The sequence below is a fragment of the Amphibalanus amphitrite genome, unplaced genomic scaffold (assembly GCF_019059575.1).
Source record: "Amphibalanus amphitrite isolate SeventyFive unplaced genomic scaffold, NRLGWU_Aamphi_draft 000316F_arrow, whole genome shotgun sequence".
NCBI lineage: Eukaryota > Metazoa > Arthropoda > Thecostraca > Balanomorpha > Balanidae > Amphibalanus > Amphibalanus amphitrite.
This window is the reverse complement of record NW_024881811.1, coordinates 218,624-233,612: the sequence shown is the minus strand read 5'-3', so window position 1 is coordinate 233,612 and position 14,989 is coordinate 218,624. Positions and strand designations below refer to the sequence as shown.

Sequence of the window (14,989 nt, the reverse complement as noted above, 5' to 3'; positions counted from 1 at the left end):
GTGATCATGGTACCTACTGTGAGCTCTGTGACCCGTGTGCCCAGTGCTGTGAGCTGGCTGGTGCGCCGCCCATGCAGTGCTGTGAGCTCTGTGGCTGGTATCGCTCGTCAGCCCAGTGCTCATCATCACTGTACTCTAATGATGCCGCAAGGCGAAATATCAGTATTATATATATATATATATATATATATATATATATATATATATATATATATATATATATATATATATATATATATATATATATATATATATGGGGCATTCCACGTCAAGTGAGACAAAAAATGACCATTTTGAACCTCACCTCCTCCGATTTTTGCGAAAGTTTGTGAAACTACTCATCTATATGTGAAAAGAAAGGAGACATGTTTCTGTAAAGATATGACGTCACGTTTCAGAGATACACGTCATCAAACATTGACTTAGGCAAGGCACATTATCATCTTTAAAGCGTCATAACATTGAAGTTTTAGACATAGCACCATGAGACAAAGTGTGAAATGGAGGGAATACATCAGGCTTTAATTTGAGGATGACAGTATTGACGTAATAAGCTAATTAATGAACTAAATTAAAATTCAAAAAATAAATTTTGATTTTCTGAAAAATGGGTACCCTTCGATTTTGCTGATTTTTACATATTTTATTCTCCCATACATTAGCTCCATCGTATAAAAAATCCAGAATGGGCCGACGTCTACGTAACTGTCTTTTGGACTTCGTAATGTCTGGCACTCGCGTATTTCGTTTTAGCAACCAAGGAGAGGCGCTACCCGGAGATGCTTCTTTGATCTTTCTACCCAAAACCAAAGCAAACCTAGCCTGACCTGACGTGACCTGACCTGATCTAACACGCGTAAATATGTACAGCCAGTTGCCGACTGGCCAAATGCTACCCAAATGCCCGGAGAATGCAATTGGGCATTCTCCGGGCAGCGCCTCTCTTTGGTTGCAAAAAGGAAATACGCCTGACTCTCCCAGCGCTAGGGGAGAAAGGCCCGGTTTAGCCAAAAAAGGTATTAAAAAACGGAATTTGAATTGTAGGTGGGGCGGTGGGGAACTTTATCGTGTGCCAATTTCATGGCCCTAGATCAATATCTTCAAGATCAAATGAGGTTAATCGTGATGAAATTTGCTATAGTGACTATTTTGCGTTTATACGCCCATAGCTCTAAGAGTTACCGGCCGATTTTCCTATTTCTTCCTTTATACGACATTTGTAGTGTTATGAGAATCTCTAGTTAATCTAACCATAAATTTGGCAGTTAGTGGCCTGCTAAGAGTAAGAAGATGTCGCCGGCAAAGACGGGGATCGGCCGACGCGGGAAACGTTTCAGTCACAGATTGTGTTTGCGCCCTAATAATTCAATTTTTACCAGTTGATTTTCGTATTTATTTGAATATTAGATTGCCTGTACATTTTTAAGCCTTCACACAAAATTTGACACGAATCGATCATAATCAGCGGTAAGAAGCGCAGTGCAAAGATGGAACCGTCGCGCGCCGGCACAGTCTACCATTCAGGCGGCAACGGCCGGCGCCGGCCGCCGCGCCGCTCCGGCAAGATGTTTGACTTTACACCGTTATTGCTAGAAAAGTTGTGGACCGATTTACCTATTGCTTGCACGGGAGGATTTGCAATTCAATTCTGGACAGATGCTGAAAGTTTGGCGTTAATATGATAATTATGGCGTGAGTTACTGGCGAAAAACAGGTGGGGTTGGCGAAATCAGCCCCTTCCATCGCCCGTGCTACGTTGCACTACTTGCTTGTTGCTATATCATCTAAAGTTATCGTTGGCCCACTCTAATTTTCTCAGCACGTATGCCTTACGTGTAGTGGAATACAATATCTAAATTTGAGCAAAATCAAAGGGTACCCATTTTTCACAAATTAGATTTTAAAAAATTAATTCAAAATAAGATAAATTCAAAATCACCAAAAAATGTTAAAATTACCAAATTTAACTAGCATAACTTCTTATGTACACGTTTCAGTTTGTTTGAAATTAATAGCTTCAAAAATGTTGAAGCTATAGATCTTTCAAGATTGCAATACACGTCCAATTCTGCTAAAAAAGCAGAAGTTTAGCGGCTTGTATCTCTGTAGCCCGAGGGCATATGACAAAATCCTTTGACCCTCAGAGGTTTCACCCAATAGCCAACAAGTATACCAAGGATTTTGGCTGTCCCGGTTGACATGGAATGCCCCATATATATATATATATATATATATATATATATATATATATATATATATATATATATATATATATATATATATATATATATAGGGAGTTGGAAATGATGAAAAAGTGGAAAGTTAAAGTGATTCAGTGACCCAGTATAGTGAAGTGTAAGTGTATATGTATCTTCGTCACCTGCAATATTTGTAACATGGCTATTTTCAATATTTTGCAAATCAAAATAGCTACACTGACGACCATGTTTAGCGGTACTTTTTAGTACATTCCTTGAAAATGATTGTCTCAAATACAATCGAAACGCGTCGGAAAACATGACTTAAATGAGTATAACCGATATAATCAATACAGTTCCTGATTCAATCAAGAAAACTTTCAACAAGATACAAAAACTTAACAGAAAACTATCTAAAGCCAAAACTGCGGTGCTGTTTAACGACATATGCCTCAAAGAAAATATCCTTCCCAAATACTCTGATATATATATGTTACAGGCAAAGTGAAAACTCGGGCATTTTGCAAAATGCCTAGGCAATTTGCAAAATGCCTGACTGGCTAGGCATTTTGTAAAATGCCCAGGCAATTTGCAAAATGCCTGACCGGCCAGGCATTTTGCAAAATGCCTAGGCAGTTTGCAAACTGCCTGGCCCACCAGGCATTTTGCAAACTGCCTGAAATTATTTTCTCAGGCAGTTTGCAAAATGCCTGACATCGAACTCACACCAGCGACGATGCGTAAGCATCATTGTAAGTGCCGCCAACAGGGGTTAATCACAAGCGATACGCACCAAGTGGGAGGACACACAGTGAGACATTCTCCGGGTAGCGCTGCCGAGTTCAAGGTCACTGAGCCCCAGGCAGCGCGAGCGGCCCGGCCGCCGCGCCGGCTACCGGGCGCCCGGCGCGGTTTTATCGGTAAACACGCGTTAAACACGGTTATGTTTCTAAGAGCCTTGATGACTCTGGAAACACTTTGTGTGGATATTGATCAGAAAAGAATGTTCTTTCGATGTATGGTAGCTTGGTTGGCGAGCCACACGTCTACATTATCAATGCATTGTGACTGTGTAAAGATGAACATGCCCGTTGCATGTAAAACTTGTAATTTCTAAGCGTCTTTTTATTACAAAGGTGTGCACGTGGGTCGTGGATGACCAAAAACTTGCTTTTCTGGAAAAGCGGAAAAGCCACATGTTCTTGTTGTCTATGGAATGGATCTCATCTCATTCCAATGCATTGCCATTGTTTTTTAAATGCTGTTTTTCCTAAAATGTACATACCAAAAATGGCTGATTTCTCAAGATATAGACTATTTCTTTCCACGTGACACGTGATTAACAAAGATGTTTATTGGATACGCTTGTCTCTGTTCTATCGATCGCTGGCAACCCCGTGTCGCTGCGGCCCTCTCTTGCTGTGATGTAAATAAGCACGGGAAGCGAAGAATGTCGGGTCAATATTCGGCCGGTCGCCGCGTTTTTCCGCGCCCATGTTTCTCTGCGCCATGCTCCGCGCCCCATCGCAGCATTCCTACACACGAACGGCTACAACTCCGTATGCGAAAATTATGGGGAGACGTTGGCTCAATCTACACCATTCAGTAGTGGTTTCATCTCGACGGAAGTGGCACAAGACGTAGGTATATTCGTAAATATTGAATGTGTTTGGGGCTCAGGCACATGGGAGCGACATGGTTAACGCCTGTGGTAAACAAAAACGGTAAAATAAATCAATCACAACTCAGGCATTTTGCAAAATGCCTGACCCGCCAGGCATTTTGTAAACTGCCTAGGCAGTTTGCAAAATGCCTGGTGGGTCAGGCAGTTTGCAAACTGCCTAGGCATTTCGCAAAATGCCTGGCGGTCAGGCATTTTGCAAATTGCCTGGGCATTTTGCAAAATGCCTAGCCGGTCAGGCATTTTGCAAATTGCCTAGGCATTTTGCAAAATGCCCGAGTTTTCACTTTGCCTGTAACATATATATATATATATATATATATATATATATATATATATATATATATATATATATTTATATTATATATATTATATCAGTAGGGTAAGGTGCCTAATTAGCGACCCTTTCCGATTTGCGACCTACCTCCCTACAGAAAAAGTGGCAGGAGAAAACGCGGTAAAACATCGTCAAAAGGTCAGCCATACTTTGGTTATCAAATTAAATTATTTTCCGGTCGTCGATGTTTCTGGTGGGACGTTTCAGGTGATTTTAAATAAAAATGACGAGTTTCTTTTCCAAAACGTGTGTGTTCGGGCCCTCTCTGATGAAAAGCGATGCACATTAGGATGATGCACCTTTTTATTCTGAATCGACATTCCTTTTTTAATTGATTGCCGTTTTCCCATAGCAAATCGCTCAACTGTGCATAGCATGGCGGTTAAAAATATGTCGCAACACATATTTCCTATTTGCGCCTGACATGGTCGCAAATAGCTCAAGAAGGTAAAGAAAGGGGAAAAGAGAGAAATGAAAATGAGGTGTTACTGAAGCTTGCAATGTGTGGCAGGGGATGCCAAATGTCGTCACCGACTGCAGGGGTGCCGAATTCAGCGCGGACCTCGAATATCATACAAGATAGCCTGCAAAATTTGGGTTTCCGCCTTCTTTTCGCCTTCGGTGCATCACGTGATCAGTTATTACTTAGGTAAATGTGTTGGATAAACGTTCCTGTTCGAGTGATTGAGTGCTTTGCGTATAGGTTACCTTTTTGAGATCATATTTCATCTTTTCAGGCGTCGCATTTTTTTGCCATTTTTAATATGGGGAAACCCATAGACTTATTACCGACCCTCCCCGGTCGCTAATCGGGAAGAGTTCCCTATTAGCGTTTTTTGCAATGGTTTGCCAAAATGCTCACTACAAATAAGTTAGTGAATATTGGGGCAGAAAATGACTATATTTTAATAGAAAAATGAACGATCTCTCCGAAAATCAAGCCAGTAACACAGTGGCACCCACAAAGCGTGAGCAATGACGGTTCAAATTAAGGGGGGTCGCTAATTAGGCACCTTACCGTACCTATTATTTTAATATATCCAATTTTGTGCATTATTTGAACATTAACCCTCGCCCATGTAGGGGGGGGGGGCTTGGTGCAACCCCCCCTGAGGTTTTTCTTAGCTACACGCCGAACCGTTTCAGATAGCCTGCTCAAATTTTCAGTACCCTATGGGGCATCCTTTGCACAACTTTTGGTATTTTTTTTTTTGTCAAGGTCATGTCAGGTCACGGAGTTATGACGTCATAAAGGGAACAACCTCCGGCCAGATTTACGCTAAATTGGAGATTGCTTCACATTGGTATAAATGCCGACTGACCTGACACACTGATGGATTGTTTTAGAATCATAACTGGCTGATTTGACATTGGCACAATGTCCGTTGACATTTTGAAGGTTATTTAAGGTCAAGGTAAGGTCAGTGACCTCGGTTGACCTGTAATGACTTCTTGCACTTGTATGCCTTTTCGGGGTATTTTGATGCCCTGAATTCGAATTTGCTATCCATTTCAGGCATCGTCGGTTATTTCTTGTAGTTAATTTTTGGTCAGAGTCAGGTCAGTGACGTCACACGCCTGACGTGACCCAATGCACAAATGACCTTGCAGACTTCCGATGCTCCCAACGCATCATTTTTAGAGTTATGCCATCGAAATACACACCAAACGATAGAGAATTGATCAAGGATCACGAAAGTGAAGGTTTAAAGTCGATATCTCTAACCGTTTTGCCGCAATCGGCGCGGAAATCTGAAAAATTAGATTTTTTCCGAAAATTTAACCTTTGACCGGTCATAAGTAGGTCAAATGTTGACCTAGGACCAAAAAATATACCACCAATCGCGAGATCTCGTTGAGAGCAATCCGTTGGTCTTTTCCGCTAAGCTCTACGACGCTCCGTTTTCAAACGCCAGGGGGGTCGCACCAACCCCCCCCCCCCCCCGCATGGGCGAAGGTGGCAAAACACCGTTTACGGGCGAGGGTTAATATGAGCAAAGGCTACTACTTCTCATATTACACAGTGCTGTGAGCTCTGTGGCTGGTATCGCTCGTCAGTTCAGTGCTGTGAGCTCTGTGGCTGGTATCGCTCGTCAGTCCAGTGGCGCCGCCTCCGGACAGGTGGGTGCGCCTGCCGCGCCGGGAATCGATCAGACGGCGACATCGACCGGCGAGGGCCGCACCGGCGTCACACGGGCCGGCCTACCGGACACCGCCGCTCCGGCACCGGCATCGCAGCTGCCGAGAGGCGACACCAGCTGCCGAGAGGCGACACCAGCTGCCGAGACCGGCGGACGAGAGGCGACACCAGCTGCCGAGACCGGCGGACGAGAGGCGACACCAGCTGCCGAGAGGCGACACCAGCTGCCGGGAGGCGACACCAGCTGCCGAGACCGGCGGACGAGAGGCGACAACAGCTGCCGAGACTGGTGGACGAGAGGCGACAGCAGCTGCTGAGACCGGCGGACAAGAAGTGACAGCGTGTCTGATGCGATCTGTCCGAGCAGAAAAACTCGGTGTGTCCCTTCGGTGTGGGTAACAAAAGCTGATGCGCCCACCAAAGTACGGTTTGGCTTTCATTGAGCTATTGAAGAGTGAAAATGCGCGTGTCACAACACATTGATATGTGCTAATTTTTGTCAAAACGGTACCTGTGATTGACAGTAGTAGTTCTGCTAAAGGGGACGCTCTCTACCGTGGACTGCGCGCTGAATAAGAGTTCGTACGAGTATGAGCCACCGTCCTGCCTGACAGCTGAAGGCCTGAAGACCTGCCGTGGAGCGTTGCTGACGACAGACGCAGCCAGTGACCTGGGAGTCTCTCGGTGACACGGAGCGACCTAGAGTGTATCACCGACACGGAGTGTCCCCCAGTGACCCAGAGTGTCCCCCAGTGACACGGAATGTCCCCCAGTGACCCAGAGTGTCCCCCAGTGACCCGGAGTGTCCCTCAATGACACGGAGTGTCCCCCAGTGACCCGGAGTGTCCCCCAGTGATACGGAGTGTCCCTCAGTGACCCGGAGTGACCCCCAGTGACCCGGAGTGTCCCCCAGTGACCCGGAGTGTCCGGTGGCCGGCGCGGGCGGACATGGTCCGCGTCTGTGTGGTCGGCTGCGGTACGCTCGGACTGAAGGTGGCCGGCGCGCTCAGCTATTTCGGCCACTCGGTGCGCGTGTGGGACCGCGACCGGGCCGCGCTGGACTCGGCCCACGAGCGGTTGCGCCTAGACCGGTCCGAGCTGCGCCGCGACGGCCTGCTGCTGCAGCGCGCCGGCGCCGGCCGCGTCACGCTGCTGGCGCGCCTGGACGAGGCGCTGGCCGACGCGCGCATCGTCTTCGAGTGCGTGTCCGAGGACGCGGCCGTCAAGGAAGAGACGTTCGCGCGCCTGTCGGCCGCCGCCGCCGAGACGGCCATCCTGGCCAGCTGCACGCTGCGCGTGCCGATCAGCGCGCTGGCGGCGCGCGTGCAGCGGCCCGAGCGGGTGCTGGGCGTGCGCTTCCTGTACCCGGTGTACTACGTGCCGGAGGTGGAGGTGACGCCCGGGCCGGCCACCAGCCGCCACACCATGGACGCCGTCACGCAGTTCCTCACGCACATGGGGCTGACGCCGTTCCTGCGCTGCGGCCCCGAGCCGGTGGTGCTCGACGACGAGCAGCGCGAGCAGCGACGCCGCTGGCGGCGGCAGCGGCTGGCGGCGGCCGCCGCTGGCGCCGCCAGCACCGAGACCCGCTACGCGCCGCAGCTGGCCTTCGTCGGCAACCTGGTGTCGGCGGCCGACGTGGCGCCGGCCGGCGGCGGCGCGCACGACTGCGCCGTCTGCATGGACGCGCCGCGCGACTGCGTCATGGCGCCGTGCCACCACCTGTGCACGTGCTGCCGGTGCGCGCGGCTGCTGCGCGGCAGGAGGGATGCCTGCCCCATCTGCCGGCAGCCCATACAGGACTTTATCCGGGTCTACATGTCATAGAGTGAACTGGTATATAGGTACCTAACCTATACCCGCTCGCTGCAAGAAAAAGAAAGAGAGCCTCGTTAAATGCGTGGTCAGTGATGCGCGGCAGTCGGTGACTGAGATATAGTCCTGGAGCCATTGTGTTACCTTCTTATGAGGAACCCCTTTAAGCGGCCATCCCAGCTTTACACCGACAAATTGAGCTGAGATAGGCGATAGCAAAGTCGACGCAAACCTGGTAAAAATATCTACCAACCGTAGTATTCATTTAATTTTTATCAAACAGATGTTCATCTTTTTTTCTAGCAGATGTACGTGTCAATTTCTTGGAATTTAACTTGAAAACGTTAAAACGGTTCCTTTTATGACCAGGGAGGCGGAATCATGGTAGCATTGTTCCGACTCCGCATTCGACTCCGACTCCGAACTTTCGATCTGCTCCGACTCCGACTCCGATTCCGAGTCAATGCACTGTCATGGCCAATGGGCGCAATCCTGAATTCCTGACTCACTTCGGTAGGTAGGGAGAGTTGTAAGCAGTGGCGTAGCCAGAGATCAGCGAAAGGGGGCATGGTGCTGGAGGGGGCGACCTTTTCCCTTAAGAGGGATGCCATTGTCAGCTAGTGACAGGGGTGTCAGTCTAAAATGTAACGTGATGTTCATGCATTCATGCATTTACACTCAAGTCATCTCCTGTTCGCGCCGTGTACAGACTGGATAGTCATGAGCTTACTCGCTGTCATGAGGTGCGTGATCTGGGTGTCATATTGGACGCGAAGCTTACGTTTGCTCAGCATGTCGATGTGACCGTGCAGAAATGCAAGAAAATGATGGGGATGATTATGCGAGGTGTTCAACTGCCTCGGTGTCCCCGGCGGGTCAAGTTTGACCATAGTGCGCTGATCGCCGCGTACAATGCCCATGTTCGCTCCATTGCTGAGTATGGCAGCGTTGTGTGGAGTGGCGCAGCAGTAACCCATCTGGCGCGGCTCCAGCGCATGCAGCATCGCTTCTTGTCTTGGCTGGCATCCAACACCCACGGTCGCGACCTGCCCATGAGTTATGAGACGCTTCTTGTTCGATTTGGCATGTGTTCTTTGAAATCGCGCTTTATTCAAGCCGATCTCCGCCTGGTTTTGGGATTGCACCATGGACGGATCGACTTTCCTCACCTTCTGAGTCTGTTTGGTCTGGCGGTCCCTAACAGACATTCTCGGCAGCCAGCACTGTTTCATGTCGCATTCGGCAGAGTGAACACTGAAAAGTCGGGACTTTTCATTCGCATTCCTGTGCTATGCAACAATTTTCTACAGAAAATTCCGAATGCAGATATGTTGGCTCCGTCGAACTGCATCCATTCTGATGTGTGTGATTTTGCTCGTTCTCAGGGTGCTTACATCTGAGACAATGTATCGTGCTTTGTAGTAGTATGTAGTGTTTTTTTTTTTTGTATTTTATGGGCATGACTGCCACTGTAAATGGGCCGCTGGGTCCGTGGTTGGCTTGGCACAATACACAATACACAATACACAATGCATGATTTACTAGGTGTTGCAAAATATGAGTATAAGAACCAGCTTTCGCTGATTTTCATAAAATCCAATTAATGCAATTTGCAGCCCGGTGTTTTTCTTTTTAATAAAAAACCTTGATCTTGATGAATTTTTCCTACCTATAGGAAACGAGCTCAGGCTACGGACATTTTATTCTCAAAATACGCATCCATGCGAATTCGAAACGGTAAAATAAACGTTGATCGATAGGCACAATCTTTATTCTTTGCAAAAAAATATATATACAAGCTCACTCACTGATCCAAAGTGACCAGTGGGCTGCAGCCTGTGGTCGACCGGGGTGGCCGTGCTTAGAATCTCAGACCGCACGCACATATGTAGGATTAACGCTGCGACTCATTGCCTAAATTGGAATCAAGGAAAGACGTGAACATTTAAGACCATGAGATCCACCATGGGATCCCAACTCAATACTCATTGTCATACCAGCAGCGACTGCAGTCAGAGGCAACCGAACGCTGACATACGTTCTGGATTATTTTTCTCCACAAATCTCCTTTACAATTCGATGTCTAGTGCGTGCAGCTCCTACTTGTGGACATGCATGACTGCCTCCAGTGACTGACTGCCACTAGCCTCCAGAGGGCAAAAACACCAAAAATAGCAGTTTTTATTAAAAACATTTTTCTGTAATGACTTTTGACTCAAGACAGTGACAACATTTATTGTGCCAGCATCGTGTTCCTCTCGTCGAAACGCGTCGAATGAACTTAACGTTGACCTTGAAAGGTCATTTTGAAAATTTGACCTCAGGTCAAGGTCATGACCTGACCGGAAAGGGTCATGCTGCATATAAGTCCATAGGCGGCGGAACGGGGAGGGCACCGGGGCACCGTGCCCCCTTTGATTTTGGCATTTTAACCCTATTCCTGGCGGGGGGGGGGCCTCAGGAGCCCCCCCTGAGGTTTTTTGGTTATTTCTCCCAAACGCGTTGAGCTAGGAAGCTCAAATTTTCTGACTTTTCCTAAAAGGCTTCTACGCAACATGTCTGAAAATTTTGAGTTGATCTGACCTCAGGTCAGGTCACCAGAGGCGGTTTGGTGACCCTACCTCAGAAAAGTTTGCAATCACGCCAGAGCTAGAGTTTTTGACCGATCAATTTCTTCTCTTCAGGGTTTAGTTAGGGTACCAGTATGTGCAATTTGTATATCTCGGAATTTTGATATCGGTGACCTAAGGTCAGGTCAATTTCGCGACCTCCCCATTATAAGTCAATGGGGGAAAAATCAACTCCCTGTTTTTACCACTAAAACGGGTCGGAATGGCCCCATATACCATACATGACTTCATATACGATCAACCTTCACTACCTTGAGGTCTGTTTTGCTGTTGGGCAGCTGTGAGGTCATGTGACGTCATCAAAGGTCACCAAAGGTTTTTGGCCAATAACTCCGTACAGGAACAAGATACAGACGCGTGGATAGTCTCATTGTGTTCAGCTCGTCAAGACGCATCGAATGATATACATGATGACCTCGAGGTCACGTGACCTGAGGTCAACCTTTGACCTTGACCTTTCGAGGTCAACATATATATCATTCGATGCGGATTGACGAGAGGATCACGATGATGCCCTTAGTTTGTTCCTATCTTGACTAATTCGAAAGTTATTCGAGAAAAACTCTCTCCATATCTAGCGCCGCCATTTTGACTTTTTCGACCCCTGTGACGTCATCTTTGACCTGACCTGAAAATGACCTTAGTAAAAATTGTAGATCTTGGCCGTGCGTATCCGATGCTGTTTACCGCTTGTCGCTACCTTGCTTCGTTCTCGAGATCTCAGGGGGGGGGGGGCCGAATCGGCCCCCCCCCGCCAGTTTCTTGTCCCGGCGGAGCCCGCCAGGAATAGGGTTAACATTAGCCCTATGGGTGTTGCATGGAAAGAGTGGGACCAAAAGTCGGCAGTGCCCCCCCCCCCCCCCCTTAATTGAAGGTGTTCCGCCGCTACTGTATCAGTCGATCCGTATCTTCGAGCTGAACACATTTGACGTGTTTTCGCCGCTCTAGCACGTCTCATCAAAAGTTATAGCCAAAGAACTGCTGGTGACCGTTCATTATAATCTGAGATGACCTCAGGGACACACAGAAGGGTCACAGGTGCATTTTTCCGATTCAGTGTGTTATGTTTACCTATGTATGAACCAATATTTGAGAGGGTTTTGAACCAAATTCGTCCAAAAGAGGCGCATTTCAATTTTCTCTTATTGACTTATAACGGAGAGGTCGCAATTTTGTTTGACGAAAGGTAAGGTAATGAGCTACCAGATCAGCTACCTGGTTGTTCTTCAAATTTGTAAGATAAGGAGATACTGAGGCTGAAAAGTTAGGGTGGGCGGCTGGGCGCTTTGCTCCACCCTACCCTATCGTCGATAACGACTTCGATATCGTTATCGCTGGGCGTTATCGAAGTGCCCACTGCACTGGTCGGCGGCAATCTACCTACGGGGATTGTCCACCCGTGTTGCCGAGCTGCATGGTGCAGTGGTATGGTTGCAATGGGATCCGGTGCGGCGGCTCACCCTGTAGCGTTGGGCGTCCACTGCCGTGTGGCAGGCGGAGCAGCGGGGGTTCTTCTCCAGGCTGAGGTCGGCGTATGGCGGCCGATTCAGCTGAACCAGCTGCTCCTTATCGCGCCGTTCGGCCACCAGCAGACGTCGGCAGCGGCCGGTCAGGCAGAGCTGCGAGGCCCGCGAGCCGCCGGCGCCGCACCACCGCTGCGCCGCCACAGGTCACAGGTCACAGGCCAGGGGGCACAGGTCACCGGTCACAGGTCACAGGTCACTGGTCACAGGTCACCGGTCACATGTCATAGGTCACAGGTCAGGGGACACAGGTCACAGGTCACCGGTCACAGGTCACTGGTCACAGGTCACAGGTCACAGGTCACAGGTCACAGGTCACAGGTCACTGGTCACAGGGAATGAGTCAGATATAAGCGGTTAGCGGTGAGAGTGCTGCACCACCGCTGCAGCGGTGCAGCGGTCAGTGGTGCAGCTGCAGCGGTGCAGCGGTCAGTGGTGCAGCTGCAGCGGTGCAGCGGTCAGTGGTGCAGCTGCAGCGGTGCAGCGGTCAGTGGTGCAGCTGCAGCGGTGCAGCGGTCAGTGGTGCAGCTGCAGCGGTGAAGCGGTCAGTGGTGCAGCTGCAGCGGTGCAGCGGTCAGTGGTGCAGCTGCAGCGGTCAGTGGTGCAGCTGCAGCGGTGCAGCGGTCAGTGGTGCAGCTGCAGCGGTCAGCGGTGCAGCGGTCAGCGGTGCAGCGGTCAGCGGTGCAGCGGTCAGTGGTGCAGCTGCAGCGGTGCAGCGGTCAGTGGTGCAGCTGCAGCGGTGCAGCGGTCAGTGGTGCAGCTGCAGCGGTGCAGCGGTCAGTGGTGCAGCTGCAGCGGTGCAGCGGTCAGTGGTGCAGCACTCGCGGCTGTCGCGCTGTAAATAAAAGAGCCGCAGCGCCGGCGCAGCTCTTTTAGTTTATCCCTTCTTTTAGTTTCTTGTTAACATTGTTTAAGCTTTCTCTATAAAACTTTACCTTATTTTACCTATCTTTGACTGTGATACGCGCTTCAACCCACATTGCAGGATCCCTGTTCAGAACAGAACACAGAAACTGGTCACTGACACAGGGCATAGAGCCAGCCAGTGGCGGCCCCCGGGCCTCGGTCCGGCGCCGGGCGGGCCGGGGCGGGGCGGGGCGGGGCCACTCACGCAGGGGCTCCGGCCGTCCGTTGAGGGGTGCAGTTGGCTCAGCCGCGCCGTCGGCCCGTACCGCTGGTCCACCACCGGCTGCGCGCCGGTCGGGCTGCGCGGTGCCGAGCCCAGCTCTGTGCGCGTGACCTCCCGACCGCTCCGACACTGCCCGACACCGGCGCGGGAGAGTTACAACTTACAGGTCATGACTGGGCGAGAGTTTAGGCCACTCTGACACTGTCGTGGGGGGAGAGAGAGAGAGAGAGAGAGAGAGAGAGAGAGAGAGAGAGAGAGAGAGAGAGAGAGAGAGAGAGAGAGAGAGAGAGAGAGAGAGAGAGAGAGAGAGAGAGAGAGAGAGAGAGAGAGAGAGAGAGAGAGGCAACATGCCTTATCAACCCGCGCCCTGTTGAGGGGGGGGGGGGCAAAACGCCCCCCTCTCCTTTTCAGTCGATATCTCCCAAAGTACGTACCTATAGCAGATAGGGGAGAGCGGGAGCAATTATAACACGGGGCAATTGCAGCCGCGTTTATAACCCATAAACTTACCCATAGAATGAGCTGCTTTAAGACCGAAAATGCGTAATTCTACCTATAGGTGTACAGTCTGTCTTAAAAGTACCGCGCAAAGTGACGGTGGATCCATCGAGCCTGACTGAGGAAGGGCCTGCTAAATTTGGGTCACCGAAGCAATTGACATCCTCGTCCATTCCCTAGGTCAATTGGTCGGTGACTTTCAAATTAAAGCAGGCCCTTTCTCCGTCAGGCTTGGTGGATCCACCGTCACTTTGCGCGGTACTTTTAAGACAGACTGTACAGGCTGATGGTCCCCTACTCTTTATCCACCGGGTTCCTATGGCTCAGCATTGGCAGCAGCCGCCTGGTACCGGTAGGCTGTGCCGCATGACCCGAGAGTGAAGCGGCACAGTCTACCCACGCCGTGTGACATCGGCTCGGGTCGCCGGGTGGAGCGCTTTGTAGACCAGCTGTTGCGTCAGACCAGCGCGGGGGGAGGGGCTCGTCTCGGTGGTTGGCGTGGGCTGGCGAGTGGTGTGGGGCGTGTTGGTGGACCATGGGGGCTGGGCGGGTGTGTGTGGTCACTTGCTGCATTGCACATTTTGCGTCGCTTAACAATTGCATTCCTGTTTTTGCTAGGCACAATGCACGGAAGACCCAGCGAATATAATTTACTTTACTTGACGTGATTTGGCACGGTATCGAGGCAACCATAGGTCTTGTGCCTATGCATGATATTTAGGCAATACGTTTATGAAAACGGTAGATTGATGCTGGATGTCAATTCGTATTGCTACATGTCGGCACGTATTAAATGAATGAATGAATCAATCAATCAATCAAACAATCAATAGACATGTATAAAACCGTTTAAATGGCTCGCAGCCACTAATAGCAATCACACCATCCTAACTCGGAAAAGCAGCCGGAGCCCTGATGAGGCTCGAACCGGGACTCCACGCTGTAAATTTTGCCAATGATCCATCATCATTCCACCAAGCTAGAGTAACCGGCACCCGAACCCACAAAAACATTAATTGACTTTGCCGCCGACCTCCC

At 49.7% G+C, this 14,989-nt stretch overlaps 1 protein-coding gene across 1 annotated transcript in view; it reads right to left on the bottom strand.

The window, feature by feature from the left end:
• The window catches only part of LOC122388278, a 29,538-nt gene that overhangs the window by 7,806 nt on the left and 6,743 nt on the right, over positions 1–14,989 (bottom strand). The window contains exons 2-3 of the mRNA XM_043379210.1: positions 13,436–13,582; positions 12,262–12,456 (exon numbers count right to left, since the gene is read on the bottom strand). Of these exons, the coding sequence (XP_043235145.1) occupies positions 12,262–12,456; positions 13,436–13,582 (342 nt within the window). The remainder of the gene's footprint in view (positions 1–12,261; positions 12,457–13,435; positions 13,583–14,989) is intronic.